The sequence below is a fragment of the Eublepharis macularius genome, chromosome 2 (genome assembly GCF_028583425.1).
Source record: "Eublepharis macularius isolate TG4126 chromosome 2, MPM_Emac_v1.0, whole genome shotgun sequence".
In the NCBI taxonomy this organism is placed as follows: Eukaryota; Metazoa; Chordata; class Lepidosauria; order Squamata; family Eublepharidae; genus Eublepharis; species Eublepharis macularius.
The window spans coordinates 123223437-123239985 of NC_072791.1; the positions used below are offsets into that span (position 1 = coordinate 123223437).

Sequence of the window (16549 nt, forward strand, 5' to 3'; positions counted from 1 at the left end):
ATTCATAAAGCAGTAAGTGATGGTTTATCATTACATCTGAACCAAGTTATTGAATCATTTTTCCAGAATAAAACCCACAAGCCAGAAAAGCTTAGTTAACTTTAGGATGTTGAGTCTCAAAAACTTTTATGAAGACTCAGTATCATATTGGTGAGGTTTAAGCCCTCTTGTTTCTGTTAGAATTCTGTTGCTTGGTTGGAATTACTGACTCACGTTGCCCTGTTTCTTCACGGTATAAGCAGTACAACTTCTTTCTTCCAAGGCACATAGAATGTATTTTACATTCTCTCTCTATAACAGTAATAATAGTCTCCTTGTCTATTTTAAAGCAGTGCTCTAACCCCTAAACCACTGAGCTGTACTCAAGATAGCTGTTCTCAACCACAGCTTATCTCTTACAGGTTAACAACCTTCTGACTGAGAGAGGTCAGAAGTTTATTTATACCAGGTGTAAAGTGAAAACCATGTGTCCTAGCCAAAAATCACTCATGATTATCTTTTAAGACTTTTTAAAAATCAGTCTAATCAATCTTGAAATGTCCAAATATACAGAGGTCATAAATATACAAATAACAGTTCCATATGTAAAAGATAACAGAAGCAGGTAAGCATACAAGTCAAAATCCCTTATCCTATATATCTTAGATCTAAAAGATAAAATACAGTCTTAAGAATCTCACCAAAGCACTTTCTGAAAGACTAAATAATTTCATGCAACCCATGTCTGAGAGATTCAGGGGTTTTTGGGATGTGACTCTTTAGTATAGACTCAATGACATAGAAACCACATGACCATACTAAATCTACTGATTTGTCACTTCCAGCGGCATGTCATGAATTCTTCTCTAAGCTTAGAACTTTTTCTCAGGCAAGTAAATGTATTGAAGCTGTGTACTTTGTAGACCAAATTGTTCATTCTGGGCATTTGTTCAACTTTTTAAAAGTATCTCTTCAAGGATGGAACAGCAAGAACTAAGCTAAGTAACTATACACATGTTACAAATACAATACCAAAGCATATTTGAGGCCTGCTTCCTTTGTTTAATCAATATCTGTTTCAGACCAGGGTGTGGCAGGTTGGTTTCACTCTTCCTCTATGATGATGCACTATCAGTTTTAACAGTTTTCACAACCTCTTTTGGAAATAGCTTGGAAATCTTTTTCTCATGCCCAATGAAATACAATATTCAGAACTGTGAAAATAGCTTTTAAACATTTGGTGAAGAATTTTTAGAAATTGGAGCTGGGTGTTGCAGTTCCCCACCTTTCACTTTAGAAGGTTATAAACAACCACTGTGCATGGCATAACTCGTAGAATGCCAGATTTGGACATGGAAGTTTCTATGAAGCTGTTAGCTGCATGGTCCTGAGGGTGAGAAGCCTGAAAGCAAGAAGAGTGAAGGCCGGTAGTCTGCTGGCTCAGTGGAATGACTTCATGGCCTTATGCTGGACATGAGTCAGCAATGTGATGCTGTAGCTAAAAAGGCAAATACAATTTTAGGCTTTATCAAAAGGAGAATAGTGTCCAGATCATGCAAAGTGATGGTATTACTTAACTCTGCTCTGGTTAGACCTCATTTAGAGTACTGTGTACAGTTTTGGGCACCATAGTTTAAGAAGGATTTTGACAAGCTGGAATCCGTCCAAAGGAGGGCAACGAAGATGGTGAGGGATCTGGAGTCCAAGCCTTATGAGGAAGGGTTGAAGGAGCTTGGAGAGGAGGTGACTGAGAGGTGATATGATAGCCCTCTTCAAGTACTTGAAGGGCTGTCACGTAGAGGATTGAGCATACTTGTTTTCTGTTGCTCCAGACGGTTGGACCAGAAACAGCAGGTTAAAATGAAAGCAAAAGAGTTTTCAGCTAAACATTAGGAAGAACTTCCAGTCAGGGCGGTTCCTAAGTGGAACAGGCTTCCTTGGAGGTATTTAAGAAGAGGCTGTGATGATTCTTGACTTAATATGAATGTACACAGATCAAGACAGAGAGAGTGCATAAAGGGATGAGCTAGCACTTGGCTCTTGTGGCCCTTTCTTATATGCTCTGGGTAATGCCGATCACCACTTTGGGGCCAGGAAGGAATTTTCCTCCAGGCCAGATTGGCCAGGGATCCTGGAGGGTTTTTTGCCTTCCTCTGGGCATAGAGCAGGGGCCAATGAGGGAGATGGACGGCGGGGGGGGGGGGGGCGGGGGAGAGGAAAAGCTGTGAATTTGTTCAGGATGCTGGACTAGATGACTCTTGATGTATCTTCCAGCTCTATGTTTCTATATTTCTGTTGCCTAGACTGAGGGAATACAAAAAATCTAGGAACCAGTAACATAGAATTGGCTCTTTGTTGTCATATGCCCTCCCAGGCTTGTTGTAACAATGTCCCAGTTAGAACTGTCTGTAATTCCTTCCTCTAACCATCAATTCTGATGGTACAGTGGGTTGGATCCAATTATCCCTCAGGAAGGCACTGATAGGCCTGATTCTCCCCTGCTTTCCCTTTTCTAATGACAGTAAGGTCGATTCCTGGGATTGTGGCTGCTGGGAAGGGGGCAAAGAGTTGACAGTATGGTTGTGGGACTAAAGCAAGGGACCTGAGAATCCGTCATGCACACAACTGAGAATATATTTAAAGTGACAGTGCAGACCATGCAGTTGTCATACAGTAAGTGTAAGAACACTTTCTTGAGAGTAACATCCATTGAATAACCTGAATAAGATTCTGAGTAACCTGCTGAGGATTGCTCTCAAAGCCAGCTTTCTACTTTTGGCTTAGAGGAATCCCAACAGCATCTTTCCCAGGGATACATCTTATGATGTTAACAAGCCTCACAGGATTGTTGTGGGGATGAAGTAGGATAATCCCCAAGTAAATTGCCCTTGGAGAAAGGGTGGGCTAAAAATATAATATATGTCATAGTTTTATGTAGATTTATGCCTTTTAATTCCTTCTCAGAGCTCATACTCCAGCAACACAGGATACAAAGAAGTTACTGCTGTGTTTGTAATGTTTTGCCATTTAAATTGTTTGTTTGTTTTGTTTCTGCTGATCAACGTGGGGTTTTGAATGTGTGTGTAAAATGCAGACCTTGATAGAGAGAAAGAAAGAAAGAAAGAAAGAAAGAAAGAAAGAAAGAAAGAAAGAAAGAAAGAAAGAAAGAAAGAAAGAAAGAAAGAAAGAAAGAAAGAAAGAAAGAAAGGGGTCTGGATGGGTGAGTGAAGCTTGCTGTGACTGGATGGTAGCTGAATACTAGGAATGGAGTGACCTGCAGTTTAGACAGTGGTTGAGAGGGAAAGTTCAGTGTGTGGAAGTCTTTGTCACTGTGGTTAAAGAAGAGAGTTTTTCAGTGAGTGAAGTGCTGAGAGGTCTGTGTTTTACTTTGTGGATGAAAACAGCCTGAGTAGCAAGTGAAATTCAGGGAACTCAAGAGAATTCCATGTTTTTCTCTTTGGGGGAAATTTTTAGCTTAAGTGGCAACTGTGTGGAAAATTAGTCTTTGTGACTGTGTGTGTGTGTGTGTAGAAACATATAAGGATATATACCTATTTTGAAACCACCAGACTTACGAATAATTCTGACACTAGTACGCTTATAAATTGCTCTGAAACTGTTATGCATAGGTTCTTATAAATAAACTCAATTTCTGTTTAAGTAAACTGCCTGTTTCATCTAGAATAAACGATCTTTTTTTTACTTCACAACTAGAGTTGCGAGGTGTCCGGTTTTCTTCTAAACAGTCTGATTTTTTATCTGGCTGTTTGGGGGAAACATGGTAAAATTATGTCCAGTATTTTTGCCCATGGGGGAAGTGCCCGGCCGGCCAGCTTCCTCCGACCTCGGAAGCAGCAAGCCCGCTTGCCCCTGAGTGTCAGAGAAGTGCCTGGCTGGGCCAGGCTTTTCTGCGCCTGGGAAGCAGTGAGCCCCTGAACATTGGAGAAGCCCTTGGCTGGGCCAGCCTCCTCTGCGCCTAGGAAGCAGTGAGCCCACTCAGCCACTGGGTGTTGGAGAAGTGCCCTGCCAGGCCAGCCTCCTCCTGTGCCTGAGAAGTGGTGAGCTCGCTCACCCCCTGAGCGTTGGAGAAGCCCTTGGCTGGGCCAGCCTCCTCTGCGCCTAGGAAGCAGTGAGCCCACTCAGCCACTGGGTGTTGGAGAAGTGCCCTGCCAGGCCAGCCTCCTCCTGTGCCTGAGAAGTGGTGAGCTCGCTCACCCCCTGAGTGTTGGAGAAGTGCCTGGCTAGCAAAGCAACTGGTAGGCATGCCTGGCTGCCTGGGCAGTAATAACATCACTGAGTGATGTGATCACACAGGTGAGTGTTGGGGCCCCTGTCTGATTCTGGTAGGGAGGCCATCTGGCAACCCTACTCACAACCATCCCCAAAGCACTGACCATTTTGTCACTCTACTATCTATAGCTAAGCCTTCCTATATTATAAGTCAAACTGAGAGAGAACTAAGGTGAAAGCCTTTGGTAGCAGCGAAAACCTTAAGGGAGCACAAAGTAAAAAAGGGAGGCCGCAATATACAGGTCACATAAAGGGGGTAAAATGCCACAGTGCTATTTGCCATTATTTAGTGAAGGAAGGCACAGTCAGCTGTATTTTACATATATAAATGTCTGGATTCAGTTTTAGTTAAGAGATACAACTTTGAGAGGATTTGGGTCAAACCTGTCATTGGAAACTTTAATTAAGCAGACTGTTTGTTTTATATTTACTATGGGAACCCTAAAGTTTCCAATAATAATTTGATAACATGGCAGAATAAAGGAAGGCAGTTTTTCCAGCTGTAATACGAAAATCTGGATTTGGCACAGACAAGTCTATATTACATTTAAGTCTTTGGGTAAGAATCATTAGTCATTCTTAATGACAGTAAGCAGCTTGTCTTTGATAAGCTGTAGGGAACGTTTGTATGATTCATAATATGAAAAATTGTATCCTGTCATAATTCCAGAGGGGGAGCTGTTGTAGCAAAACTAAACAGGAGTCTTGTGGCACTTTAAAGACTAGCCAAATTCTACTCAAGAATAAGCTTTTGTGCACTAGAGCTCACTTCTTCAGATGATATGGATGGATCTCCACTATGCAGTCATTTTATATAGGAGTTATAGAAAAATACAGAAACAGCAGCGTCAAGGGGCAATGAAATACATGAAGTATAGAATGAGATGAAATTATGTAAAATTCAAATTTAATCAGGAAAAATACAGAGACCATTCACTACTTGTTCTAAGCTGTAATAGATGGAGAGTTACAGACTGCTGTTTATTTTTGTATCATATGATATTGCATAACTACTTTGGGCTATGTAAAGATTTTCATGTTTATTATAATTACCACATTTTTACTATAACAATTAAAAATAAAAGTACCATAATTATCCCATCTCTAATGTAATGAGAGGAGCTAGACTGTAGTTCACAATGCTTTATCTAAGTTTGACTCTGATCTGAATCTTATCTGATATATTGTTTGGCTTTTACAGAACTGGAAGCAGAGATGCTGTCTATGGTTTTCATGTTCCTGTATCTTCCTCCTCCTCCTCTTTCAGCACCAGAGTTAGCCATGTTGGAAAATGTCTTTGATTCAGTTCCCTGTAAATCTCACCTGGTTTTCTTGGATTTTGTTCCTTGTGCCTCAGGTTTTTAGATTTATAGAGAGCAGAAATGACCATGACTGCCAACAAGAATGCCAGTGTCCTCAGGAGGGCTGGAGGAAGTAAAGTCCCTCGAGATACTCTGGATCGGTAAGTGCTGAGCAAATACTGTTCCTTGTTGCCCCTTTCCTGAAGTTGAATTGCTAAACTGTAATATATGTAAATCAGTGGATGACAAAGTAAAATGTTTAAAAGTCTTTAGTGAAATATTCAGCTTCCACTTCCTTCAGTAACAAATGGTTTTAAAATGCTTCACTGGGAGCCAAGGTGGTGGATGGAATTCTCAGGAGACAAGATTTCTGGGGAGTTTCCTAGCTGAGCAGGGATTTGAAACTGCAAGTCCCAGACGATAGTCTGATGCACAAACCTCTACACCTTACTGAATCCCAGGATGCAGAACAGATTGTCAACAGCTATTAGCTATGACAGCTAAATAGAACCTCCATGTTCAGTGACAATCATCTCTGAAGTATGTTGTGCTATAGAAAGACAATGAGAACCGTGACTTTTGTTTGTATGTGTATGCAAGCATCGCAGAGGTATCTGGAAACAGATGGATCTTTGGTTGTACCAGTGGAACTGTTCTAATGTTATTACTTTCCCACTCATGTCATGTCATGTCAACATGCAGCTTTGTAAATGGCATAGGCTGAACATCTGACACATAGACCCTAACCAAAACTGTGGTCCTGACAGTAAAAAAAAATGAGAGCCACTATTGTTAAGTTTATTATTAATTGGCATTAGTCTTTTAACAGTTTGTGTGTCACTTCTCTGTATGACAACCAAGCCTGTATTTTCCTTCTTTTTATTTCCATTTTGATTCTTTTAACAGGTTTATATAGGTGATAAATAATATTTAGAGGGATGAATAGATGTGAAAGGAGAGATGCTCTTGAATTATACCAACATGACAAATGAAGAGAGGAACTTACTCATCCTTCATTTCTTGTCATTTGCTTGGCTGACCCCTTTGGGGAAATGGTCCAAGAAAAAGGCTACCTGAGTTATCCATGAGTTTCTTCATTTTAATAAATCAGTTGAAGTAGTATTGGTTTAATTTGGGGCTTGGAAAGGTTTATTCCAAACTCATTTGTAAAAGAATTATACTATTTCAACACAACGAGCAACTGCTTTGCCACTGGTTAAATATAGGATTTGCCCGGAAACCTACAAAGAAACAGACTGGGGGCTTTTTGTTCCCTTATGTTTCTATTCAATTAGTATTTCAAGGTTATAATTTTCTTGCAGTAACATGTAATGCTAAGTTATTTAAATGTGAATTGATAACACAAATTTGGGATTGATTATGATTGCCTCAGCTATGAATGCATACATCAATTGTTGGCAAACCAGATGGTTTCTTTAGATTTGTAAATATCCCTGGGTGGAGGGTGTTAATAAAATATCATTGCAATATCTGTACCGTGAAGCTGGATAGAGAAGGGTTGTTATTGGGGGATAACCGCCACAAATCAGATTATCTGAATATTTTTCTAATTAAAGTTGTCAAAAATGGAGACAAAACTGACAAATGTTATGAAATTTCTCAAGTTGCAGTTATGGGTAGAATCTCAATCCAAATTGGCTTTCTGCTTATTAATGCCCTAAATAAGGGTAAATTATAGGAGCAGACATGCAGTGAAATCCTAAGCAGACCTACATCTGTTTAAATTCCTTGAAATCAATGGATTTAGAAGAGCGCAACTCTGCTTAGAACAACATGGATGGGAAGTTTGTGGATATAAACATTATCATGAATATTAAAGTTTTACTTCAATAAATGTAATATTGTATGAAAGGCATTCACTGAAACTATTACACAATTCCCATCTTGTAATTAGAAGCAGCAGTTGGATGAAAACTTTAACATATCCTACTATATAAAAGGCTACCTGTGTTCCAGACAACTCACTTTCTACCCTGATGCACCTCCAGAGGGCACTGTTGTGGAAGGAATCCCAGAAGAGACAGCCCTGTGGCGGGAAGCCCAGGCTGGGATCAGGTGCAGAGAAGGCGGCAATGCCTGCCCCTCGACTTCACCCAGTTAGGATCAGGAGCGGAGCAGGTGGCAATGCTTGCCCCTGGCCTTCACCCAGCTGGGATCAGGAGCAGAGAACATGGCAATGTCTACCCCCCACCTTCAACCAGCTGGGATCAGGAGCATAGAAGGTGGCAATGCCTGCCCCTGCCTTCACCCAGCTGGGATCAGGAGTGGAGCAAGTGGCAATGCCCACCCCCCCAACTTCACACAGCTGGGATCAGGAGCGGAGCAGGTGGCGATGCCCACCCCCTGACTTCACACAGCTGGGATCAGGAGTGGAGCAGGTGGCAATGCCCTCTCCCTCTTCAGGCACGCAGAAGGTGGCAATGCCTGCCCTCCCCTTCACCCAACCAGGATCATGCACGGAGCAGATGGCAATGCCCACATCCCGCCTTCACCAGCTGGGATCAGGCATGGAGCAGGTGGCAATGCCCACCCCCCACCTTCACCCAGCTGGAATCAGGTGCAGAGCAGGAGGCAATGCCTGCTCCCCCCCTTCACCCAGCTGCAATCAGGAGCGGAGCAGGTGGCAATGCCCTCTCCCCCTTCACCCAGCCGCAATCAGGAGCGGAGCAGGTGGCAATGCCCTCTCTCTCTTCAACCAGCTGGAATCAGGCACGGAACAGGTGGCAATGCCCTCCCCCCTTCACCCAGCTGGGATCAGGCATAGAGCAGATGGCAATGCCCACATCCTGCCTTCACCCAGCTGGGATCAGGCACGGAGCAGCAGGCAATGTCCAACCCCTCTTCACCTGGCCAGGTTCAGGAGGGGAGCAGGCAGAAATGACCTCCCTCCCTTCACCCTATTGAGACCAGACATGGAGCAGCCAACAGTGCCTGTCCCCTTCACCCGGACGGAATCAGGCGCAGAGCAGGAGGCAATGCCCGCCTCCCCTTCACCCAGCCGAGATCAGGAGCAGAGCATGTGGCAATACCCGCCCCCTTCACAAAGCTGGGATCAGTCACAGAGGAGGAGGGAATGCTCACCTGCCTGCCCTCTCCTTTCTAGAGCCGGTTGTATTTTTGTTCCACAATGGGCTTTGTTACTAGTCCTACTATATAAAAGTCAGTTTTCATCCTGGTGCCGGCACTGCCCACAATCCTTGCACAGGCGCCTTGCCAACAGCTCTGGCCTCGAGGCCACTGTGAAACATCCGCTTGCCACCAGGAGGGGGCCTGCTGAATCAACAGCCTAAGCACTCCTCCCCATGCTTCTCCTCAGTTCCCTCCTGCTCTGATCCCCAGGCCACTGCAAGGCACCCATTTGCCACCAGGAGTGGGCCCGCCAAATCAGTTTGCTGGAGCTCGTATTTTTTCACGCTTCGTTCTGAAATGCAAGTAGGGGGGAAGGGTGTTGCACTCCCATGCCAAGTGAAGCTATGCCTGCTGGTATGTTACTGGCACCTAGCATTTAAGGGGCAGAGGAGGGGTAGCATAGCCAAGACTCAGGCACTGGCGGTGTCCTGAGCCTGGAAAAGCACATAGGAATGGACCCTCTGGAGGGCTCCGAGGCTGGCATCTCTGATCAAAAGTGAGCAAGGGGCTCAACCATGCTGGTGTCCCCTCTGCAGCCACAGTGCCCAAGCTCACACTTTGAGGCACAACATCCTTTTGGCCCAATGTTTAATCCACACAACGGCCATGGGGCTGCAGCTCTCCGGTGAAGTGTCTCTGTGCTTGGAGCGACCCGATCACACAGCCAGCCGGGCTTGCCCCTCCTCCAGCCCAAGGGTCCTTTGGTCCTATCCAGGATTTGGGCAGTCTCTGGCCAGACAACAAGGCTTCACTTGAGACAGACAGCCTCGACTGTAGAGAAGACCTCCAAGGGCCCCAACAGTGGGGAAGAACCGGGAAATGAACGGGGCTTTCTCTCCGGTGGGGAAGAAGAGCTTTAAACTGAGCCTGCAGAGGATGATGCTGGGGACAGACACTGCTGCTTGGCCACCTCCAGCACCTGCCCTTCTCTGGGTAGCCCATATTTTAAAAAGGATTTAGATCAAGATGGGTAGCCGTGTTTGTTTGTAGTTGTAGAAAAGAGCAAGAGTCCAATAGCATCTATAAAACTAAAAAAAATTGTGATAATCTTATAGGTGCTACTGGACTTTTTGCTCTTTTCTACTTTTAAAAATGGGGCATGGACCCAGGCTGCCCCCAACTGGTGACATTTTGGGTGCAAACACGGGAGTGCTTACTAAACTAAAGGCTGCTGCCAGTTTCTGCCCTCCCAGAGGTAAATCTTTGCTGCTTTTTGGCTCCAGGAAGCAGCAGTGGGAGGGAGGGGAGAGCTCAGAGGAAAAGGCAAGCCACCCAAGAAGGGACAAAAGCAGAGAGAGATTTTCAAAGAGATTTTCATATAGATTTTTCCAGACATTTTGAGTGCTGCTGAGAGGGGGCCCGCCGAATCAGGTTTGCTAGAACACACAGTATTTTTTCACACAACAGGCTTGATTGCTAGTATAGTTATAATGCATCTATGTCCTGTAACTGGCTGTTGTTTGCGTACATACTCAACATGAGCCTCAGCCAGTTCCAAAATAGTAAAGATTCCAGTAGGACCTTTAAGACTAACCAACTTTATTGTAGCATAAGCTTTCGAGAGCCTCAGCTCTTTTGGAACTGGCATCTGCCAGTTCCAGCCAGTTCCAGCTCATTTATTTTTGTCTATTACTTTAACATTTGTAACGCCACTTTGAGTCCTGTGTCACCTGACAAAAGTGGCATATAAATATTTTAAATAAATAAATAAATGTTTGCCACATTCCTACTATGTATTTTGAGACAAAAACTTTTAAAATCATAAGTGTTCACATAAAAGTGCTTTGTGTGAAGTGACCATAAGTATGTTATGCCGGGGGCCTATTTAGACTAGGTAAAGAGAGAGTTGGGGCATCTAATAGCTGAATATGTTTCTTTAGATCCAGACTGCAAGCAAGGCCAGATGCCTGAAGCAGGAATAATCCAGGCATTGAATCAGATATGGTAAGCAGGGAGAGGCAGCACATCTGGGATTTGAGAGGGGGCCAGACTCAGACAGGAGCAAAGGGAAGATACAGGACCAGCGAGGAACGCTTGTGCTTGCTGCATAAGAGATTGGGAATCGGGTTCTGTAAGGGGCAGAGGTAGACAAGCAGGCACTTATAGGATGTCCAAGAAGACAAGACAATAAAGCTCTTTGGATTCAGGTGCTTCATTGCCCGCTACAGTGCCTCAGTGACCAAAGGTGGAAGGTTCCAGTCTCACAGCTCAGAATAAAAGGTTTGGCACTGCTTTCTTGCAACCTGAGAGACATTCACCTGAACGTGGTATGTGTCTTGACACAGTAGTTTCTCTTTGCAGAACTACAGCATAAATTAAAGCTCAATTGAAAAAAAAGCCCTTTTTGAAATGAGAAAGGCCAGTGGTATCCATATTTCTTCTTTAAACACTTCCATTTTAGCTTTCAAGTTAAATGATCTCATGCTTGGATTATCACTGCAAAACAGAACTAGCGTAGATGGCAAAAAGCCTGGTGTCCTTTTAAAGAATTTGTTTTTCTTGCCTTTTGCCTGTTTGAAAAAGGGACACTGGTGTCCATTAATACTTAGATCTTCTTCAGAGATATCTTTGATGTGGTAGGATTGCATCTCTCCTCTCAAGCCGTCTATTAGGAGATGCATAATGCAGGAAATGACTGTAGAGTCAATACTGCTATACAAGCTGTTGCACACAGGATAGGATGGCCTTTCTTGCTGTTGTGAGTAGCAGCCTCACCAAATAGAGCTAGTTCTGTTATCCCAATGAATTTGCTTTCTCAGTAAATTTTCACTAAATTCAGACCTGCTACTTACTAAATTACAGACCTGCCACCAATTACATTAGTATAGACTGGTGATCTACATTTGATGCAGCATCTAACCCAGGTGTCTGCAACTTATGGCTCTAAAGCCAAACGCGACTCTGTCTGGAACCAAATACGGACCTTTTGAAAAGAAAAGGAAATATTTAAGTGTGTTGGCGAGGTAGGAAGGATGCTAATATAACTAGTATGTGGAGGGAATGGCAGACAAAGATTTTTATGGGACCAAAGGGCTTCTTAGAGATGCTTTGGTGGTGGTGGAAAGTGCTGACAAGTCATAGCTGACTTACTGCGGCCCCCTGCTAGGGTTTTCAAGGCAAGAGACTAATTGAAGTGGTTTGCCTTTGCCTGTCTCTGCAACCCTGGTCTTCTTCAGTGGTCTCCCATCCAGTTACTAACCAAGGCCAACTCTGCTTAGCTTCCAAGATCTGATCTGATGATATTGGGCTTGCCTGAGCCATCTAAGAGCAAAGCTACAAGTGACTTTCTTCACGTGGAGAACACTAGATTTTTCTCACGAGGTTACCTGGGAAGTGAAGTCTGAGTGGTCCTTCCCCTCTCTGTTAGAATTGCTGCCTGAAGAGCCACAAGAGGGCTTTGTTTGGGGGCGGGCAGCAGCTACTTTCTCCTAGGGTGTCCTGCGGGCTGCCTGCTCCCAGGGAGCTGCTCTGGAGAAAGCCTCTGCGTCGGTGAAGCTTCAGCCACAGCGACAGTGGAAGAATCTGCAGCAGATCCTTCCACTGTCACTGTGGCTGAAGCTTCACCGATGCAGCCGCTTTCTCCAGAGCAGCTCCCTGGGAGTAGGCAGCCCGCAGGATGCCCTAGGACAGTGATGGTGAACCTTTTTGAGCCCGAGTGCCCAAACCGCAACACAAAATCAACTTACTTATTTCAAAGTGCCAGCACTGCAATTAAACCTGAATACTGAGGTTTTAGTTAAGAAAAAACAACATACAGTTGTCCCAACTAATTAACATCTCTCTCTCACTCACTTACTCAGGAGCCATGACTGAAAGTAAAGCAAATTAAATCAAAGCAGTTTGCCCTTCTTTAGACCAGCAGCTTGCAAGCTCTCCCTCTCTCTCTCTCTCTCTCTCTCTCTCTCTCTCTCTCTCTCTCTCTCACTCACTCAAGAGCCACGACTGAAAGTAAAGCAAGTTAAATCAAAGCAGTTTGCCCATCTTTAGACCAGCAGCTTGCAAGCACTCTCTCTCTCTCTCTCTCTCTCTCACTCACTCACTCACTCACTCACTCCAGAGCCATGACTGAAAGTAAAGCAAGTTAAATCAAAGCAGTTTGCCCTTCTTTAGACCAGCAGCTTGCAAGCACTCTCTCTCTCTCACTCACTCACTCAAGAGCCACGACTGAAAGTAAAGCGAGTTAAAGTGAGTTAAATCAAAGTTAAGCGAGTTAAATCAAAGCCAGGAAAACCCACAACAACCATAAATCAAAGCAGTTTGCCCTTCTTTAGACCAGCAGCTTGCAAGCACTCCCTCCCTCCCTCCCTCCCTCACTCCAGAGCCATGACTGAAAGTAAAGCAAGTTAAATCAAAGCAGCTTACTCTTTTTTAGAAAGCCAGCCCCAGTAGCCTGGCTGCTGCCTCTACTTCCTGCTGCTAAAGAGATGGGCAGCAGGGAGGCAGCCTTAAGGAAAAGGAATCACGTGGGCAGGGACAAAACCCACGTGATCTCTGCTCAGAACGCTGTTCCAGGCGTTCTCCCTCCAAATGAGCCCTGAAACTAGCAATCTGGCGACTTGGCTTGCATGCCCACAGAGAGGGCTCTGCGTGCCAGCTGTGGCACGCGTGCCATAGGTTCGCCATCGCTGCCCTAGGAGAAAGTAGCAGCTGCCTGCCCCCAAACGAAGCCCTCTTGTGGCTCTTCAGGCAGCAATTCTAACAGAGAGGGGAAGGACCACTCGGACTTCACTTCCCAGGTAACCTTGCGAGAAAAATCTAGTGTTCTCCACGTGAAGAAAGTCACTTGTAGTCACATTCTAAGTCAGGATAGAGATGCTTTACAGAAAGGGAAATTATAGAGCTGAATAGTTGCCAATAATCCAAGTGTGGTCCCTGCACAGATTTATGGCATTGCTGTGAAACAATTACACAGAGCGCTATGATGTATATTACTTATTGTGAGACCTCATGTGTGCCACTTCCTAAAAAATGACTCACAACAATCAGTATTTGGGTTGCAGAAACTTTATGGATTATTAATCAACATTAATTACCAGTGATGTTGTTGTCATTTCTGTTCTGTAAATGAGGTCTTTGTTGATTTCTTGCTCTGCATTTTGAGGTCGTTTGGATGTTTAAGTGTAAAAAGTTGCGTATCCCAGTATGATGTAAACACTAACTTTTAGCCAGTATTTATTTGCATTGTTTGGAAACGCGTTTCCCTTTGTGGCATACTGAGGACTGTGATGCAGCATAATTCTTTTGTGAATTCATAAAACCTTGTGTTTGAATCCGAGCTTTTGAAGTCAGTTAGACCATACCTTCTTTTTTTGTTAGAGAGCCAGTCTAGTTAAAAAAAAAGGTACACTTCTGAAGGCTTTGTCTTCAGGACTCACCTGATGCTCCCATGAGTGGCACTCACAGACACAGCCAGTCACTGCCCACTGAGTCAGCCACAGCATCCTGACATGACGTGGTCACTGCCCACACTGGGAGTGCTGGAAGGCAGGAGGAGGAGAAAGGCTGGTCTCTTTACTTCCAAGGAGGCTGGTAGCATGGGACATAATAATAATAATAATTATTAAAAATAGATTAATGCCGTTGCTTTACCCTTCCTCATAGTCAGATAACTTTTTAAATACAACCTTGCCATTGCTTTGTCAAAACTATCTTTGACCCTTACCTACTCAGCTTCTACAATACTGACTTGAAGATGATAAACCTGTTTAGCTACTGCAGCTAGTCTTGTTTCCTAGTGAATTTCTCAGCCACTTCCTTTCCAGAAACAAAAAGCAGATTTATAAAAGTAGACTGGTCATGTTTTACACAAATGGAAACATGAAAAGGCAGGCACAAGGAATAGCAACAGCACAGCTCATTGTTTTATGTGGCTGGTTTTCTATCACAGCTTTGTCAGCCCTGGCTGACTTATCACTACGAAGTAACCTTTTCTGGAGAAGCAGCTGTTTTTCTTAGGAAGAGATGAGAGTAGCTGGAGAAAGCCAGCTGCATTTGTCAACATTCAAGTCACAACAATAGGAATCTTTTTTCTTTCCATTTGACAGTTGTCTGGATTTGTAAAATTATGAAGCTGAGTGTCTTTACCTGTACAGTGAACAACAGCTGTAGATGTTTGGTGAACACCAAAGCATGACAAAGATAACTTCTCCTTGGGCTTGATGTAGACATGATGAAAGTTTTGTGCGGCTGCCTTTAAAACTAGCAGCCCTGTATCTTGTTCTCTCACCACCAGAAATGAAGAGTAATTTAAAAAGTATGAGAGAACATCACTCAAAGTTTTCCTGTTTCCAAAAGCAACAGCCAGAGGAGTATAGAAGGGAGGAGAACTTGGAGCATGTGGGAATCACATCACATATTTTAGATTATTAGACCTTATGGAAGAGAAAGGAGGAAAAGACGCAGGACACGCAGCTGACTACTCCTGTAAAGTCTGATTCCAAATTATCATGGAGTTACAAAGACATGAACACTTTCTCAGGGTTTCTGATCATATGGAGAGGTGCCTACTTGTGTACAGTTGTATGTGTATAGGACCCGTCCATCTCCCTGTCTGTCATTTTATCCTTCCCTTCCACCAAAGAGTGCGGGATTGCACATAGATACCTTCACACACCTTTATAATGCCGATTAGTTTGGAGTTGGAACTTTCCACTGTAATGTCCTTTCCCTCCAGGCATGCTCAGTCTCCCAGCAATGTTGTGAAAAGGGCTCCAGTAATAACTCCATTGGGCTTATATAAGAGTGAATAAAGATGCAGCTCTCTTAAGAACTGCACAGGAGACAATAGGATACTTCAGAGTCTGAAAAAAACGATTCACAACTTCTTGCTTTGTTTAATAGAAAAACCATAGGTGATCTCTGTGTTCCTGAAAGTTATTTTGAATTTTCTGCATTTCTATAACCTCTTCCAAAATTGTCAAATTTAATGACAGAAATTTTGTTTAGGCCTAGGAGGTATTCACTGTTAATGGTTAATGCCATTTTCTAAGGGCTGACTAGAATGGTAGGTTAGTTCAGGAACAAGCTGAAATGAGCAGTTCCTGTGGGACTGGTGGGCCTGCAGAGTTGCCTTGGGCCCAGGCTGTGATGTTGAGGACTGTGAGCAAGACCACGCGGATTCCTTTCTCCTGTGCTGCTGATCAGTCCAAGTCAGCTGATCAGGACTCAACCAGCAGCAGCACAGAAGGAGATGACAGCCAAAGCTATGTTCAGAACTGCCAGTAGCCTGGTCCGAGCCAGGAAGCCCCCGTGGTGCTGGTGCAGAAGGTAATAATAGTTGTAAGTTATGTGTTTATTGTTTATAGCAGTGGTTCCCAACCTTTTTGGTATGGTGACCCACAAGTCCAAATTTGACTCATCCAGGGTTGGCCCAAGAGACTGAGAAGGAGCTGAGGGGGGAGGTTGCCTGTTTGAGGAGATTTGGGAAGATGTCAGATGTCAGCAAAGAGGTGGGTTGCAGGTAGCTCAGTGTTGTATGTCTCCCACACCAGATAGAGGGCAGGCAAGAGTTTGGTCTGCTAAGGAGCAGTGCCAAGACAGAGCCTATGCTCACACACACCTTGTTCCTCCTCTCACTTTTCTGTGCACTGAACAGTTCCCACCTACTATCATAATGTTGCTAGTTGCAAGACAGGTTTACCCCCTCATTATTGTTGCAAAGGTGGAGGGCAAGGTGAGAAAGTGCAGAACTAGAAAGGAAGAAGAGAAAGAGAACGATGCAAAGGGCACGAGCCACCATTAGGGATGGCTAGCCTGAGATCCACTTTCAGAGGCTTTGTGACTTGCTTTTGAGTCCTAACCCATAGGTTGGAAAACACTGGTGTTTATAC

General features: G+C 44.0%; 1 protein-coding gene across 4 annotated transcripts in view; it reads left to right on the top strand.

Annotated features, from left to right (window-relative positions):
- DENND2B (DENN domain containing 2B) overlaps positions 1 to 16549 on the top strand; it is a 233650-nt gene that overhangs the window by 112603 nt on the left and 104498 nt on the right. For 3 of the 4 annotated variants that reach the window (XM_054970816.1, XM_054970815.1, XM_054970817.1), the window contains one exon: positions 5627 to 5731. The exons of the other annotated variant lie outside the window; for it this stretch is intronic. In XM_054970816.1, the coding sequence (XP_054826791.1) occupies positions 5652 to 5731 (80 nt within the window). In that variant the 5' untranslated portion in view covers positions 5627 to 5651. The remainder of the gene's footprint in view (positions 1 to 5626; positions 5732 to 16549) is intronic. 4 annotated transcript variants of the gene reach the window in all.